This window comes from Megalobrama amblycephala, linkage group LG7 (genome assembly GCF_018812025.1).
Source record: "Megalobrama amblycephala isolate DHTTF-2021 linkage group LG7, ASM1881202v1, whole genome shotgun sequence".
NCBI lineage: Eukaryota > Metazoa > Chordata > Actinopteri > Cypriniformes > Xenocyprididae > Megalobrama > Megalobrama amblycephala.
The window spans coordinates 6,908,142-6,926,639 of NC_063050.1; the positions used below are offsets into that span (position 1 = coordinate 6,908,142).

General features: G+C 34.8%; 1 protein-coding gene and 2 long non-coding RNA genes across 5 annotated transcripts in view; 1 reads left to right on the plus strand and 2 right to left on the minus strand.

Annotated features, from left to right (window-relative positions):
* Positions 1-17,914, minus strand: part of LOC125271632 — a 37,752-nt gene extending 19,838 nt beyond the window's left edge. The window contains exons 1-2 of the long non-coding RNA XR_007185672.1: positions 17,814-17,914; positions 17,663-17,724 (exon numbers count right to left, since the gene is read on the minus strand). This is a non-coding gene — a long non-coding RNA (uncharacterized LOC125271632). The remainder of the gene's footprint in view (positions 1-17,662; positions 17,725-17,813) is intronic.
* On the plus strand, positions 401-18,143 carry LOC125271629. Of its 2 annotated transcripts, none has more exons than XM_048195750.1 (6): positions 401-626; positions 7,439-7,756; positions 8,616-8,942; positions 9,369-9,482; positions 9,625-9,648; positions 10,369-11,384. In XM_048195750.1, the coding sequence occupies exons 2-4, from the start codon at positions 7,474-7,476 to the stop codon at positions 9,458-9,460; spliced, it is 702 nt and encodes a 233-aa protein (XP_048051707.1). In that variant the 5' UTR covers positions 401-626; positions 7,439-7,473; the 3' UTR covers positions 9,461-9,482; positions 9,625-9,648; positions 10,369-11,384. The 2 variants fall into 2 exon arrangements, with proteins under 2 accessions (XP_048051707.1, XP_048051706.1); XM_048195749.1 differs by lacking the exon at positions 10,369-11,384 and adding an exon at positions 17,837-18,143 and having other exon boundaries at positions 402-626.
* On the minus strand, positions 13,614-15,726 carry LOC125271630. Of its 2 annotated transcripts, XR_007185669.1 has the most exons (4): positions 15,530-15,726; positions 15,160-15,172; positions 14,210-15,068; positions 13,614-14,119 (listed from the first exon to the last, which is right to left on the minus strand). It is a non-coding gene; the product is annotated as an uncharacterized LOC125271630 (long non-coding RNA). The 2 variants fall into 2 exon arrangements; XR_007185670.1 differs by lacking the exon at positions 15,160-15,172.
* Positions 18,144-18,498: the final 355 nt, after the last annotated feature.

Here is an 18,498-nt window from a genome sequence, read left to right on the forward strand (position 1 = left end):
AAAATACAGAACATTTCTTAAAAAAAAAAAAAAGAAATTTAATGTAATACTAAAATACATGTAATTCCTTGTAAATTTAATAGTGAAAATTAAATTATAGCAAATATCAGTAAAACGACAGGCATTTCAGTGTATAATGACAAAACGGGAAAAATCTGTAAAAAAAAAAAATACAGACCATTACCTGTAAATTTACATAGCCTATATTTTTTAACAGTGCAGTCTGTTTACCCTAAATCCCACCTTGCTGATATTTCAGTCTTGTGATTCAGTAACAGGCTAGATAACACTTGTAACCAATTATCACGAAGTATATACCCAGCTAACAGAATTTTGTCATAAGAATTCTCTTAATATTTAGTGTATATAATAAAACTGACCGGCCCACATTTAAAAAAAATGGTCCGCCCCCTCTGGAATTTGCCCTATGGCCAATTCTTGAATCCGCCCATGCCAAAAAGTACGTTGTGAAAACACCATATTCTGAGAAACCGAAAGTAAATGGGTGACTGACGACGAAGTTACGCTATGACAAGTACATATGGGAGCTTTTAGAAAATGTCCAACTTGTTGAACCACGGTAATTATGGTGAACGCACCATTACATCTGCATAAAAGCAAATGAGGTAGGTGACTTTTATTCCACACACAATTCATTTTTCTGAAGAAAGGTGATAGAAATGAAGCTTCTCGTTATTTTGCTCTCGGCGTGTGAGTTACTACACCATGGTAAGACGTTTTGTTACAATGTGTAGCTACAGACTTTAAGTTTAATTTTATATAGGCCTACTAATCAGTTTATACTAGCCTATGCAAAATTATTTATTTCTAAGCTTTTATGTCGATGAGGAAGTTTAGTCCGTTAAATGAGGACATATAGTTGCAGTGCAGTTCTTTTATTTTACTCTGAACCACTAGATGGCACAAAAAACGTGCCGCAGCACTTTCCGAAACATCCGCTTCTCAAGATGCATGAATACATTTCTAGACGCAGTCGCGGGCAGCAAAGTTGATTCTGGTGTTGTTTGACTTTTCCATTTGTTGACATGACATGGTTAGATTCAGATGGTAAATATCAAATTAGGTATCCATCTTAGAGATAATACCCATATTTATAATGAAACAATCACATTTTAAAATATTATAGTAATCATATAATAAAATATAATTTATTGTTACTATTGAAAATAAAATATTATTGGATCTCCTTCAATGCTTTCAAAATCTTTACTTTTTTAAAATGATGTTTATTTATGTATTTTTTTAAAGTACATTTTTATTAACATATTTTAATGACATTTTATATTTATTGAAAAAATGAATTCTTTTATTTATCAAAACAAACAGAAAATAGTACAAACTTTGCTAAAGTGATTCTTTTAAACAGGTATTAACCTAGATATTATTAACTTTATTTTAGCAAGTATTTGTATCAATACTTTGTGCCTTTTGCCCTGTGCCTATAGGAGCCTTTTACCCTGTGTGTGGGCTACATTTACTAGATTTTTTTTTTTTTTTAAATTAACCTCTTTTATGATTTATTTTCACACAAAATTCACATGACCTGGCTTGTTCGGCTTTATGCAGTGCTGCACAGACCGATTGGCATCTGACTTGAAGCTTATGATTAAAGGTGCCATCGAATGAAAAATTGAATTTACCTCGGCATAGATGAATAACAATAGACAGTACATGGAAATGACATACAGTGAGTCTCAAACACCATTGTTTCCTCCTTCTTATGTAAATCGACCTCCGAAGAACAGGCAAATCTCAACATAACACAGACTGTTACGTAACAGTCGGGATCATTAATATGTATGACCCCAATATTTGCATATGCCAGCTCATGTTCAAGGCATTACACAAGGGCAAAACGTCTGGATGTGCACAGCTGAATCATCAGACTAGGTAAGCAAGCAAGGACAATAGCGAAAAATTGCAGATGGAGCTATAATAACTGACATGATCCATGATATCATGATATTTTTAGTGATATTTTTAAATATTTTAAAATGTCTTTCTAAAAGTTTCGTTAGCATGTTGCTAATGTACTGTTAAATGTGGTTAAAGTTACCATCGTTTATTACTGTATTCACGGAGACAAGAGCCGTCACTATTTTCATTTTTAAACATTTGCAGTCTGTATAATGCATAAACACAACTTCATTCTTTATAAATCTCTCTCCAACAGTGTGTAATTTTAGCTTTAGCCACGGAGCACAGCCTCAAACTCATTCAGAATCAAATGTAAACATCCAAATAAATACTTTACTCACAGGAATTGAAGCATGCATGCAGTATGAATGACGAACACTGTGTAAAGATCCATTTTGAGGGTTATATTAGCAGTGTGAACTCTGTTTATGCTGGTTAAGGCAGTCGAGAGCTCGGGGGCGGGGGAGTGCGAGATTTAAAGGGGCCGCGCAGTCTGAATCGGTGCATATATAATTATGGCTCAAAATAGGCAGTTAAAAAAATTAATAAAAAAAAATCTATGGGGTATTTTGAGCTGAAACTTCACAGACACGTTCAGGGGACACCTCAGACTTATATTACATCTTGTTAAAACTGGTTCTAGGGCAGCTTTAACAACAAGCCCATTAGACAGGGCTGCAACAAACGATTATTTTGATAATCGATTAATCTAACTGCATACACCTTCAGGTTTTCTTTCCTCCTTAGAAGTCATCAATAGTCCAACTGACTGGTACAGTGTTTTATTAAATCTGGGAAGTGTAAAAATAACTTTTGATTAAGAGTAAATATATGAACATGTAATAGTGCATATTGCTCCCCCTAGATTTTTTTTTTTTTTTTTTTTTTTACTAACTATAGAGTTTATGGACATCGAATGGCTTTCCTGGGGTAAATGTAACATTTTGTGACATACTTGTTTGCAAGCTGTTTTATTGACGTCTTTCTGCGGTTGAAACTCTGATTAAGTGATTACATTAGAGATGGCTTAATTTCAGTAAGTTGTACTGTATCTTTCAACATACTTTCTGATGTTCATTCAAGTTTATTTCATGCTGTAATAGCAGAAAAAAAGAAGATAATAGGTTCACGTGCCACTTGACTTGAGGTGCTACAGCGATCTGTCATGCCACATTAAAGAGCACCAAAAGCACATGTAATGTTTAAATCCTGTAGTAAAATTGACAGAATTTAAAAGCCGAGGCTGTTTTATATCAAAAGTAACGTGATCTGACTCATCTGTCGGTGTGTTATCTGTATCCTCTTTCCTCTGCTATGTATCTTTCACTGCATGAGAAAATGGACGTGTGGCTTGTGAACAGTGAGATTGAATGTGAGTTGGTGGCCCTGCATGACAGCATTTTTTGTAGTTATGCCAAACATTATGTTTGTTTTATGCTATGTTAAACTCACACATTTTATGGGTTCAACCAGTGGCGTAGCCAGAATTTTATTTTTGGGGGGGCCCATCTAAAAATGAGGGGGCCGCTACTATATATATATATATATATATATATATATATATATATATATATATATATATATATATATATGACACTAATAATGACTACAATGACACTAATAATTCTTAACTTATAAAAGAAATGCAAAATCAATCGGTAGTTATTAATAGAATAACGCGACATAAACCTTTACATTCAATCGCGTTTGGTCCCATTTATATTTGATCACAGTGCATACTACATATACAAACTTTTACTCTCAAAGTGCGCACATTTGTAGAAATACACGTTTACCTCAGATTTCATTAGATAGAATTTATAGAACATGTACGCAGAGCTTCATAATTACAGAGGTCATAAAATGTAGTTTGCTAGGGGGGTACGGGGGCATGCTCCCCGAGAAAATTTAGATTTCCTTGGTGTACATATGTGCATTTTTAAGACGTTAAGGCCAACAAATCAGACAACAATAGCTTTAAAACTATGTCAACAAATACATGCATGCACAGTTTTGAGGCAGCTTTAATAGCATGTTTGGCAATTTCATTTTCAAACGACGGTCATTGCTTGTAGTTTCTATTGCGCTTTTTTAAAGCTATAATAAAGTAATTATGCAGCGCGCGCCGGCGCATTTGCGCATGCAATTCTTGAGTGCGCGCCACGAGCACAATAGCCTATAACGGCTGATTGGACAGTCGTGTTATTTTTTCTGAGTTTTACCGACATAGGCTTACATGATCTCATCTGACCTCTTCTAGCAACATTAAATCCAGGAGAGAAGACAATTCTAGAGAAAATGCATGTTTGATTTACATGGAACAAAGTTTGAGCATGCACAGCCGCACTCGCAATATCTGAGAGAGAGAAAATAACGCCACGGAAACTGTCTCAAATTAACTATAATGACGAGAAGAAAGATGTGTGCGCTGCAGTCAGAGGTTCTTGATTCTCTAACGACTTTTTATTGGTTAAAATGAATGGAGAGTATCTGAGCTCGAGCATCCACCGGATTTCAATGCATTGAGATGCGCGTCCTGGAAACAGGAAGCCTCGGGTGCGGCTTCACATTGCCACTCACCGCATAATAACGAAGTCTCACGCGCAAAGATAATAACAGCAGAGACTACGCGCAACACGTGAAATAATCAAACCAATAAGTCTAAAAACAGCTGTTGCATTTTATCGCGCAGCATATGCATCAGTGTAAATCAACATAAAAAAAAAAATTGCTCAGAAATCTGGGGGGGCCTGCATGTCAATGAGGGGGCCTAGGCCCCCTCAGGCCCCCCGTGGCTACGCCACTGGGTTCAACATCATTTGCACTATGCACTCCGAAGCGCCGTGTCTTCTATTGGATTGGATCTGGGAGGACTGCATTACAGTATTGCGCTACAGCGTTCCATTGGTCAAACTGTGTTATTGCAGGCCCTTCAAATTGGTCATATGAGATCAAAAGACTATTTGACCACAAAAATATTTGTCGACAGTTTTTTATTGTTGACGTTTCTAACGAGTAGAAATATAGTGTGGTCCCTTTAAGAACTGCTTCCGTTAAACTGTTGTTGATCTGCAATGATCCAAGCACCGCATGTATGCGGGTTATTTTTCTGGTTATTTTTCTGTTGCTTCTTTATTTATTTTATTTCTCAAGTAATGCTGTGGACGGCACAACATTTGTGACAGACAGTCACATAAGTTCCATGGGGAATAAAGCGCCGGTTGTGTAATTGCCAATCGCCTCTGTGAAGTCTGTCTAAATTCAAGTGAGCTATCCCTGTTTGCTCTGTAACCACCGCGTTACACGTTGTCGATAATGTCGACTAATCGTTTCAGCCCTAGACAGGTTGCTTCAAAAAAGGTGCAACAAAAAATTTACTTTTTATGGAGGCTCAGTCTTTTTGGAGTCAGTCACAGAGTCATGTTGCTGTTTTATCATGCTTGTATTGAATCAATCTCATAGCAGCCTGGTTTGGTAACTTGACAGTTACTCTTAGTTCACAGTTAAACCATCTGGTGCGGATGGCAATGAAAGTGGTCAGTCTGGAGGTTTACCCCAATCTTCAGTCTATATTCAACAAAATTGTTTTTAAACAGGCAAGGAAAATGACTCTCATGTGCTTTATCCTGCTTCCATCTGGTCGATGGTTTGGTACCGTAAGATTTCGCTACAACCGCTATAAAAATTATTTTGTTTCTTTGGCTACAGTGATTATGTGATTATGTTATTGATATTGACCTTATTCCTGAGGAGCCTACTGCATTTCAAATTATGGGTTGCCCTACAAATAAAGCTTATTATCCTTCAGTTTGATTGAATGAGCTGTCAATTTTTCTTTCATGTTTTATTTTTTAGACATCATGAGAATAATGTAACGCTTGGTAACGTTATAACAAGAATATATATGGCAAAAGCTCTTTTCAGTCGCTGCTTTCTATCCTCGTGATTATTTTCTTTTGTCCCTTTGCATTCCACTGAAATAGTATGAATAAGGACATCATATACTGCATATTTGTGGTCTGTTCTCCCGATATAATTTACGATATATCCCATTAATAATTCACTTGCACAAAGAATCTCTTGTTTTTCACCTCAAAGTCTCACATCTATTTCCAGGTTTGTTTTCACAGGTGGCCTATATACAATTTATTATCTGTAAAAATGGAAATCACTTTGAAATAGTATCATGCAATGCTGAAGTTCATGAACATTTTTTATTAAGGCAACATATGTTACATAATACAGATATATATATATATATATTTAACCTGTTATTGCTGTGGAAAGAATCGCGCTTTTTCATGGCCTGTTGAAAGTACCTTGTTGATGCTTTTACAGTTTAAATGTCCTTTTAACGTTCGTTGGTTGAAGGGTGAGTAGAATAATGTCATCTCATTGTACCCAGTTTAAAAATAAAATGTATTATTGCGTTCACAGAGCGAGTCTATCACTGACTGTTTACGCTTAACGGAAGTTACACCCATAATTCACGCAAAGGGTCATGGGGCGTAGGAATAAGGTGGATAAGTATCTTTTTATGCAGCTTCACCTGTATTGCCCAAAAACATTCCCTTAAAGGGAAAAATAAAGTAAAGTAAAGTGCATGCCAGTTAGAAATTAGGCTTGTTCGAGATACATCGGCGTTGCACAGACCGATTGGTGTATGACATCAAATGCCCAGTGAAATCGCATGGGAATTGTGCAATCGAGAATTTAGCAAATGGGATTCATTCAGATTCAAATCGTGAATTTATACATGAATTTACCGCATTGCTTATAAACTGCTTGATTTGAGCTGCATCCCAAATCACGTACTGTATGAGAAGGCACTACATTTGAATTCAAATTTACTTAACGACCATTGAATATGTATGTTCTATATATTACAAATGTGTGTAGTATGAATGAAATCCAGATTTATTTACCCTCAAGCCATCCTAGGTGTATTTGACTTTCTTCTTTCAGACAAACACAATTCGAGTTATATCAATAAACATCCTGGCGCTTCCAAGCTTTACAATGGCAGCGAAGGGGTGCCACGAGTTTTAAGATCAAAAAAGTGCATCCATTCATCACAAACATACTCCACACGGCTCTGGGGAGGTACTAAGGGCCTTCTGAAGTGAAGCGATGCGTTTGTGTAAGAAAAATATCCATCTTTAACAAGTTATAAAGTAAATTAACTAGCGTGTTTTGAGCTTCAAACTCGTGGCACCCCTTCACTGCCATTATAAAGCTTGGAAGTGCCAGGATGTTTATTAATATAACTCAGCCCATGCTATAGGCTGCATGGATGGGCAGGGAGGTTTTGCCCAGAACAGAACCATACCATCAATCCAAACTGTATGCTTATTGTCAATCATCTTTGATGATGGTGATCCTGACAGAAATTATATTTTTTGTCTCAATTGTAAAAAAATATGGAATTTATTTGTTGAATATTGGAACAGCACTGATATCCTTTAAGTGATTTATATATAACTGTTAATTTCTTCTTCAGGTGTGTTTGGTGCTGAAGAAATCACAGTGTCAGTGATGGAGGGAGATTCAGTCACTCTGCACACTCTTGTTGAAACAAACCAACAAGACAGAATTAGATGGTATTTTAATGACATCCGCATCGCTCAAATCACTGGAAATCTCTCTAAGACCTGTGCAGATAAACAGTGTGGCAAGAGATTCAGAAACAGACTGAAGCTGGATCATCAGACTGGATCTCTGACCATCACAAACATAATGACCTCAGATACCGGACTTTATAAACTGAAGATTTTAGGCAGCAGCAGCAGTGAAAAGATCTTCAATGTTACTGTTCATGGTGAGTCACATAAAGAATGTTTAAAAGCATGTGTTTAAATCACAGCATTGATGAGTTTATTATAATGTTTCATGATCACAAATATGTCAGGTTATTTAAAAAATGTGCTATGATCCTATCTGGTAACGCATTAAAACAATCCTTTATTGTATTAACAATCCTCCCTAGAACTTTTAGACTTTAGTCTTGACTAGAACTAATTCTCCCTTCTTGAACACAAGGAAAGAAAAAGGAAATAAAAATAAAGTGAATGTAAGACAGTATAAAGTTAGTAGTCTTGCAAAACAGGTGTGCAATCCATTTTCAGCTCTTTAAAAGATAACCTAAGGGAAGGGGCCCAAGATTCTTAAGGGTAAAATTTATTGAGCGAAACTTTCGAATAACGTAACATGTATCACTTTAAATTGTATACATTTTAATCTAGCATTAATAGAGCAGATATGAATTCACTTCAATTAACAAGTTTGTGAATATTTTTAATAAAAAAAAAATAAAAATGAAATAAAAGCAAAACATCAGTCATAGAGCACTATTGTGGCTGTGGTGTGTCACATGACAAGCAATGACGCATCGTCATGGAAACAATAAAGTGATGCATTCTAAATAACGGTTGCCTTGATAAACTCACACTGAGGGCAGAATTTTCAATAACTGCATGCAGAATACTTTAAAGCCCATTTTATAAATAGAATAGGCTCAAATGCATAATATCAGTGGATGTGAGATGCAGTTACGATGTAGAATTGGCCTAATCTAGAAAGATAACGTAATTTTTCACTTTTTTTCTGTATTATGCTCATAAAATCCAGTGTTCTTTTTGGAGAGAAAACTCTTCAGTTTCTGTTGGTTTGTGTTTCAGATGTTCCTGCTGCTGAACGAGATGAAATGAAGAGAAAGTCAGTGGGAGAATCTGTTACTTTAGACACTACTTTAATTAAAACCCTAAATGATTCAATTATATGGTATTTTAATGAGATTCTAATTGCTGAAATCACTGGAGATCAGAGTAAGATCTGTACAGATGTTCAGTGTGAAGAGAGATTCAGAGACAGACTGAAGCTGGATCATCAGACTGGATCTCTGACCATCACAAACATCACAAACACAGACTCTGGAGAGTATAAACTGAAGATCAGCAGTAGCAACAGCAGTGTTGAAAGAATATTCACTGTATTAACTGTCATTGGTGAGTATAATTTATTTATTCATTGAATTTCCAGTTTTTTAATACGGCTCAATATTATTGTTTTTATTGTCTCCTATTTGAAAAAAAGAGCTTTGGCTCAGTATTAAAATAGTATCTAAACAGTCTCTATCATCTTCACATGCATATCAGATTTGTATATCAGCATCACAACAAACACAAGCTGTTAAGTCTTATGTTTAAATGAAAAATGCATAAAATTTGATATTTTTCCAATAAACACTGCAGTTTGGTGTTGATCTGACAGTGTTGTGATGCTGTTTTAACTGCTCCTCTTCATAAACTCACCAGATTTATTAGTTAAAACATAAAACTGGCAACAAAAGGTGTAAATATCAATCAATTATATTGTTAAATACTGAATGGATTATCAGATGATGTTTAGTAATATTGACTGTCTCTCTTTAGCTGTTCCAGATTCAAGTTCATCTGTAGAAGGAATATGTGTTTCTGTTGTTCTGCTGATAACGGTTTCAGCCGCTGGTGTTTTTTGTTATTGAAAGCATCAAGCAAAAAGGAAAAGTGAGTATTGCAAAAAGCTGATTTAACAAGAATGAGATTTAATGTGTGAAACAAGTCTTTATTAGATGTGAAAATACAAACTTTTATTCTAATTTTAACCAAAGTAATGTGTGTTTAATCAAGATTTTTGTTGTTCAAACAGACATCAGGAGGAATAGCACTCAAGGTGAGATATTAACACTGAATCTTTCTCCAGTTTTCAGTGTCACATGATCCTTCAGAAATCATTTTAATATGTTGATTTATTATCAATGTTGGAAACAGTTTGCTGCTTAATATTGTTTTATAACCTTTTTTGAGGATCCTTTGAAGAATATAAAGTTAAAAAAAGAACAGCATTTATTCCAAATAGAACTCTTTAGTTGCAATATACACTATTGTTCAAAAGATTGGGATCAGTAATTTCTTCTTTCTTTTTTGACAGAAATTAATTCTTTTATTTAGCAAGGTAATGATAGTAAAGACTTGTCATGAACACCAGCTGGAGTGCCCTTTATAGCCACCAGAAGGCACTCCACACAGGACTACAGAATATATATATTGTTAGAAAAGATTTCTATTTTGAATAAATGATTCTCTTCTAAAAAAAAAACTTGTATTCATCAATGAATCCTGAAAAAAGTATCACAGGTTCCAAAAAAAAGAAAAGAAAAAGGCAGCACAACTGTTTCCAACACTGATAATAAATCGGCATATCAGAATGATTTCTGAAGGATCATGTGACACTAAAGACTGAGCAATGGCTGATGAAAATTCAGCATTACATCACAGGAATAAATTATATTTTAAAGTATATTAAAATAGGAAACCATTATTTTAAATTGTAATATTTCACAATATTACTGTTCTGTTTTTTTTTTTCTTTTCTTTTTTTCTATACTTTTAGTCAAATAAATGCAGGCTTGATGAGCATAAGTGACTTCTTTCAAGAACATAAAAAATTGTTTCCAAATTTTTTACTGGTACCCTATGTATATTACTTGCCAATATAATAGTTCAAGCATTTTAGTTATATTTTAATCATTGAGCATTGTGACATTGTGTTAAATATTAGGAAAAGAAACTGCGCCATACATTCTGCAAGTGTCCGGAAAAAAACGCTTGTCTTTAATTGTTTTGTATTTGTGTAACTAGTCTGTTCATTTCTTTTACCTTCTGTGAATCTTATTTCATCTTATTTAATCTTATTTTATTTAAAAAAAATGATATAACAAAACAATATATTGTTTTATTTATTTTTTTTTATTTTTTTTTATTTTTTTGAAACAATGAAAGTAACTTGAATGTTCTTTGTAATGTTGGAGCCATTTGTAGGTTCCAGGTCATGGTTCTTTTCTTCTTTGTGTGTCAATTCACTATAACATTTACATTTCAGAAAATAAAACTCATGCAGTATAAACACACATATGGTAAAATATATTATGTAGGCTAACATATTTCTTATATTTTATAATTATTTACATTTTAAATGTTTCATATGTTCAAGTTAGTTAACAAAAGCACACCTGCATGTACTAAATATTCTACCAAAGAGGCTAGCACTGTGCTATAGCGTGCACAGTCGTTACTTTTTAAATAAAGTTATTATAGTCTTAACAGTGTTCAGCCAATCATAAATCTAACCACAAAAACTCACGGATACCAGAAAACCTTTTAAATTCCAAAATAATAGACCATTAAACGCTAACAGATCTCCTCCTATATCAATATTGAGCAAAACACAAACTCTTAATTTTAACATTTACTCTCCTTTAACAGTCAGAAGCAAAGCATGCTGGGAACTAAAAGTCTGTTGTAATCACTGATTGTAACTCTTTCCATGAATGTGTGTATATATGTGTGTACAATACATTTACATTTATATGGGGACATGTATGTGCAATATATGTACATAATAAAGAATAAAATTCTTATATTAACTTCATTTATAAATATTTTGTATCAAAATATAGCCATACATGGTCAATATATTGCAGTATATTGAAAAATATAAGCACAAGTTTCCCATATGTGGAAATGTATTATATAATACATTGCATGATATTTTGCAGTATATTCCCATGTTTTTTTGTTCTGTAAAGGTATAGCAGGGGTGGTAAATTCAGTCCTGCAGAGTTCAGCTCCAACCCTGCCACTGTAAAAATAAAAGGTGCCTGTAGGAACCTTTTGGGGTTCTTCACTTTGCCACACCGGCGGAACCGTCTGTAGATCCTCTAGGCACCCTTTCAAAAGGGCTGGTTCTCTGAGGAACCACCCAGGTTTCCTGAGGAACCATATATGAAGCATTGTGTGGAACCGCTTTGGGTGCCTCCAGGAACCAAATTTCATTTTTTTTAAATTATTAATTTATTTTCATGTTGGTACTATGGTTACCCTTAACTTCTATTATAATAAATAAATTGAAAGACTGCAAATGCAAAATGCAAAATAAAAACTGTTTATTGCATATAGATGAATTTTATTACATACACTTTAAGGCACTTAAAAAAAGCAATAGGCTTAATATCAATACACATTTAAAAAATAGGGTAATACATAAGCAACATGAATAACCAACCATTTATAAACAATAGGCAATACAAGAATAGACATCTCAACAAAATGCATGGAAACACAAATGTCCCATGTAATAAATCAATGTTTAAAAAATGACATTAAAGTATTAGTTAGCCCAAAAATGAAAATTGTGTCATTAATTACTCACCCTTATGTCGTTCCACACCCGTAGGACCTTCGTTCATCTTCGGAACACAAATTAAGATATTTTTGATGAAATCTGAGTGATTTCTGTCCCTCCATTGACAGCTACGCAACAACCAATTTGACGTTTAAAAAAGTTCATAAAGAGATAATAAAAATAATCCATATGAATTGAGTGGTTTTGTCCAAATTTTCTGAATAAACTCAATCACTTTAAAGTTGCGCACACACTTAACGATTGTAAGGTCGATTATGAATGTAAATTGATACTTATGACTGATCACGCTCAAACCCGTCCAGTCAGAGCCAGTTGCGTTCAGTCTGCGATTACAGTCGGTGTTCAAATTCCATGTGTAAGTATTTAAACCTCCTTGAGTCGCAGGAAACAATCGCTGTATGTTGAGCACAGTCTTAGAATGTTTTAGCTAGTCACTAAATGTGTGCCAGGCTTAAATGGTGAACAGATTTATTTTAAGCTTTTATTCACATGTAAACATTGATCTGCGAAAAAAAAAACAGAAGCTCAACCGAACCACCTCATTGGTTCTTGCTAAAGCTCAAACGTGCTGTGTAACACAAGAATGAACCTCGTTGGTTCTTGCACGTTAAACAAACATGTTTAAGCTTCCATTTACCACATTTACACGCCAGTAAGACCTTCGTTCATCTTCGAAACACAAATTAAGATATTTTTGATAAAATCCGATGCCTCAGTGAGGACTCCATTGACAGCAAGACATTTAGCACTTTCAATGCCCAGAAAGCTACTAAAGACACATTTAAAACAGTTCATGTGACTACAGTGGTTCAACCTTAATGTTATGAAGTGATGAAAATACTATTTTTGCGCCAAAAAAACTAAATAACGAATTTATTCAACAATTTCTAGTGATGGGCGATTTCAAAACACTGCTTCATGAAGCTTCGAAGCTTTACAAATCTTTTGTTTCAAATCAGTGGTTTGTAGCGCATATAAAATTGCCAAAGTCATGTGATTTCAGTAAACGAGGCTTTATTACGTGATAAGTGTTTCGAAATTTCAATGGTTCACCACTGACTTTGGCAGTTTGATACACGCTCTGAACCACTGATTCAAAACTAAAGATTCATAAAGATTCAAAGCTTCATGAAGCAGTGTTATGAAAATGGCCATCACCAGATATTGTTGAATAAAGTTGTTATTTTGTTTTTTTTGGCACACAAAAAGTATTCTCGTCACTTCATAACATTAAGGTTGAACCACTGTAGTCACATGAACTGTTTTAAATATGTCTTTAGTAGCTTTCTGGGCATTGAAAGTGTTAAATGTCTTGCTGTCAATAGAGCCCTCACTGAGCCACCGAATTTTATCAAAAATATCTTCATTTGTGTTCTGAAGATGAACGAAGGTCTTACGGGTGTGGAACGACATGAGAGAGAGTAATTAATAACAGAAATTTCATTTTTGGGTGAACTAACCCTTTAAGGTGCAGTAAAATTTGCTGCTGTTTGGAAAATGAATTCCAGGAATTTCAATAGAAATCCACACAATCATTAATTTCATGTGTGGTCAAAAATTTCACTATGAGTCCAAGTTGGTTACTCAAATTCGCCAGATTTGACCAACAGAAAGCTGACTGAAAGTGACTCCAATATGAGCTCCATCATATAATACGTCACTATATTGCTGAAAATGATAAATGGACCTTTTTGCCTGCGTGATTTCACAGAAATGTCACAAATGTGACTGCACCTTTACTCGCGGCAACATAAAATCCAATCAATAATAAAATCTTCACAAGGTACATTTGAGGTAATTAATCAGAAAAGTAAAAAGGTACAGCAGCTTTGTTTTCTGCTAGGCTTCTTTTTCCTCTTTTTTGGTGGATGATCCAGGCACTTCAATGATTTCCAGGTCTACAGGGGGATTTTTGTTTCAGTATACTAGGTCAAGATCCCTGCAAAGTACAAAATTTACTGTTAGTAACATTATTAAAGTGATAGTTGTAAAATTAAAATAATTTCCTCAGCCTTGTAACATTTCAAACCTGTTTGACTCTGTCTGTGGAACCCAAAAGCAGATCTCAGGCATAATGCAGTCACCGTTCAATTTCATTGCATGAAACACAAACAGAAAAAAAATTGTGTAAATCATTCATTAATCAATTCAAGTCTCATTCAATTCAATGCATCAATCTATGTAAAATGGATAAATATTCTAAGCTCCAAAAATGTCCAAGAAAAGATCCTAAAAAGTATCATACGAGTGCACAAATCATGTGTTATGAGTTGTGTTGTAAGTCTTCTGAAGCCACACAATATCTTTCTTTTTTCTTTCTTTGTTTTTATAAAAAAGACTAAACTTGAAGATGTAATTTCAAGTTCAAATGTCTTAAATTCAAATGCAAATGATTAAGGCATAAGAAAAAAGGCATCTAGCATCATTGATGCCATACCTGTCATATTATTTATATGAGTAACGTGAATGAGATTTGAGAGCACGAGGGAAGATTTTCAGAGAATAATGGATTAAATTTGTGTCTGTTCATCACAAATAGCTATTGTATGACTTCTAAAAACTAGGAATATAGTGTATGAATGGTTTTAAGTTAATTTTGAAGTTTCCTATACCCAATCACTTTTGATAAATGGAAAAGAGCAGCTTAAAATTAAATTAATATCCCTTAACCTTACTTCTAAAACTCACCACATTACAGCACCTTGTATATCTTGATCTGTGAATATCTCCCAAACTGTCATTGAAATTAGATTTACAGTAGGTAGGTAAAGTTAAAAACACAAGTACACAGTCAAACATAGGCTACAATTTCACACAGAAAATTGTAATTCAATACTTACATGGTTCAGGTACTCTAACATTTCGAGATTATTTCAGAAATGGTTGTTCTGGGAAAACAAAATAACAAAGCTGATTATATCCATGCACAACATTAAAAGATAAAAATGTACTGGCCAGTAAAGAACTTTAAAAGGGTACTATTGGAGAGAATCTGTAGTAAATAAACAAAAACTATATTAACCATTTGTGTTATTCTGTATGCCTAATAACAAAAGCCAATGACGACAGGTATCAGCAAACATAGTAATGTTGGCAATTTGAAAACACAATTACGTTGAATGACTAAAAAAAAAAAAAAAATCTTAGACAATAAGTCAATGAACTCCGTTTGTAGCGTAAAGTTCATTAGATTCGTTAGCATGGCAGCTAAAACGGCTAAATCATTCTTAACGACATACTAAGGGGTAAACACTGTAAAAACATAGTATTGTATAATAAATTAAGATAATGTGTATGTGTTTGCACATATAGTGAGTAGACTGCGTGTTTATATTTCGAGTTTACAAACCTTATAACGGATAGCCGAGCAAACCGCGGATGCGGCGGCAGGCTTTGATGAGGGGAGCCGTTACTTTCAAATCCGATGATGATGATGATGAGGTGAGCTTTTGTGCGCGCGAGCAGCGCGAGGATCACTGAAGCGATGACAGCAGAGGAATAGCAGCAGTTCCGTGACAGCATAATCATTTTTATCCTCCTCTTGTTTCTTTTTCATATAATAATAATAATAATAATAATTATTATTATTATTATTATTATTATTATTATTTAAGCTTTAAATTAAATATATAAAATATACAATGTATTCCTATGTAGGCTATAGGCTACTTAATCAAACTTAAGTATATAAAAAAATAATAATAAATAAATAAATAATAATAATAATAATAATAATACATGTTCAAAGCTGTACATCTTATTGTGGCCTCACAGAACTTTTGGGTTCCTCTAGATGCTGGCTTTTAAAAAAAGAGATCTTCCAGGAACCATGTAAATGTTTACAGATCTTACAAGAACCCTTTTATAGAATTTGAGTTCCTCGAACTTCCCCCAAAGCACTTTGAGGTCTCATAGTAATGAAAAGGTGACTCCAGAACCTCAGAACAGAATACAAAGTGCTTAAAGGATCCTATAAGTACCTGCAAGAACTGTATAGACTGTCAATGGTTCCACCAGTAACCCCACTATAGGAGAAAGAGCTTTGAGGCACTTAAAATACATTTTGAAGTTCCTTGAGTATCCAAAAGGATATTTGAGGCACCTTTAGTTTTTACAGTGTGATAAACACTTTCTAGTAACCCTTCAGACATTGATTAGATTGTTCAGGTGTGTTTGATTAGAGTTGGAGTAAAACTCTGCAGGACTGTGGCTCTCCAGGACCAACGTTCGCCACCCATGATTTCCAGCACACCCTCTCCAAGTAGAGTGCTAGTATCAGAGAGATGAATTTTCTGCTTTGGACACTAGAGAGCGATGATGTGCTTGTGTTACATTTTCCTAAATATCCAGCAAAGTTCTTGTGTGTGATACTTTAAATCAATGTACTCAATATCCAATTATATTTAATAAAAGTAAAAAATAAAAAAAAAAAGTAAATGAAAGACAAAGGAGTCCATTTCCACATAAACTAAAAATTGAACATTTTCTGTATGCTCTGCTGGTAAACTACAATTAAAGGTGATAGAGAGGATTTTTTCGTCGACTGAGAATCCAAAGACTGTTACTGAGTTTTTGAAATGAGCGCATGCGTAAGAACAGCCCCCCTCCTTCACAGCTCATTTCAAAGGAACACCTCCCAAAACTCGTGCACGAGTATTGGAACACGAGTGTTTACCACCGGCATTCGCTGTGTCGAGTTTGTGGATTCATTATGTCGGACTCACCGCAGGTAACTCATAATCTGCAGTTGTTATTCCTGTGTCCTGACAAAAACATTGTATGCGGCGCCTGTGGAGTGTGGAAAGTTACTGGAGAGCGCAGCCGCGCACGTCTCTCACAAGGAACGTCATGGCAGTGATTGACAAGCCAGAGGGCCAATTGTTTACGCGATAATCACGTAAACGATTGGCTTATGTTTTTAAGGCCCTACCTCATGCACAGATGATGTATATTAATACACATAATTACTTTCAGTGCACCTAATAAATAGTCTTTTATCAGTTAGTAAAGACAGTTTCAAGTAATATTGCAAAAATGTATAAAACAAAACATCCTCTTTAGCACCTTTAAGAGTAAAAACAAATACAGACATCCTGGCTGTGAATAAAACCAAATGGTGTGAGGCAGGGACCTGTATGAATTCTGCATGAATTCCTGTATGAATTCTACAAGTGCTAACATGCTAACAACAGCTAGAGGAAGTGACATTAATCATGACTTTTTAAACAATTAAATCATCAAACAATATATTATGTTCTGAAGATTCGTTTCGACAACCTCTGTGCTGAGAATGATTGCCTTTCAGACAAAAGCAACAGCAAATACACTTTTGCAGCACGTCTACAAAGCAACTGATGGATGCTAATATTTGAGCTCAGAATAATGATGAACCGCAGTAATAATGATGACGGTGGAGTTGATAAACCACCCAGTCTGTAGCTGTAAACCTCAATCACACTAACTAACCGCAACAACTTTTTACCTTTCGTCGTGTTGTTGGTTTATACAATGCTGGATCAGTTCTGTCTTCCTCCTGGGTTTCGACTGCATTAACAAGATGTGTGAAAATGACAAAGTTTTCAATATTTGTGTTTTATTAATATTTGTACACATTAATTGCTTGCTTTTCTGACCTGTTTTTATACATTTCTTGTAGATCCAGAACATCCCAACCACAGCTACAATCAACAGAGGTCCAGCAGTAGCAGCAGAGATCAGCATGTACAATAATGGTAGGCCTTGATCTGTAATGGACAAAATGAGTCGTTAGTGTGAGTGAATTTGTCCATCTGATCTACAACAGGCACTATCAAACATCAGCACTGTATAACTGAGAGTAAATCAATATTAATATCACCGTACCTGCACATGTGTGACAGAGTTGAGTGATGTCCAGATGTTGAGTCTGGTTGCTGATGGGATTGTTCAGCACACAGCTGTAGGTGTTTTTATCCTGATATTCCACCTCCAGAGGTAGAGAGAGACTGATGCTGAGATCAGACACACTGATGCTGGACAATAAACTGTTTCCTTTGTACCAGGAGAGAGTCACATGACTCACATTCACAGCTGAACACACCAATGAACAATTTGATGATGATGATGATGAAGAACATTGTGAAGAGTTACTGCTGATGACAGGAACAGGCAGACGAGCTGAAAAACATCAGAGAATAAGAGGAACATGGATAAGTGAAAATTGGCACTGAAACTTGGGTTACTCATCATTCACCCAGAAACTTTTGAATGTTGACAGTGCATGCTTTTGTTATATATATTCTGACCCGCTGGGATGACATCCCAGATACTTTAAATGCC

Coding starts and splice junctions, on each gene's coding strand:
- LOC125271629 (XM_048195750.1), top strand. CDS start 7,474: ATGGAGGGAGATTCAGTCACTCTGCACACTCTTGTTGAAACAAACCAA. Junction 7,757..8,615: donor CTTCAATGTTACTGTTCATG/GTGAGTCACATA, acceptor TTTGTGTTTCAG/ATGTTCCTGCTGCTGAACGA. Junction 8,943..9,368: donor CACTGTATTAACTGTCATTG/GTGAGTATAATT, acceptor GTCTCTCTTTAG/CTGTTCCAGATTCAAGTTCA.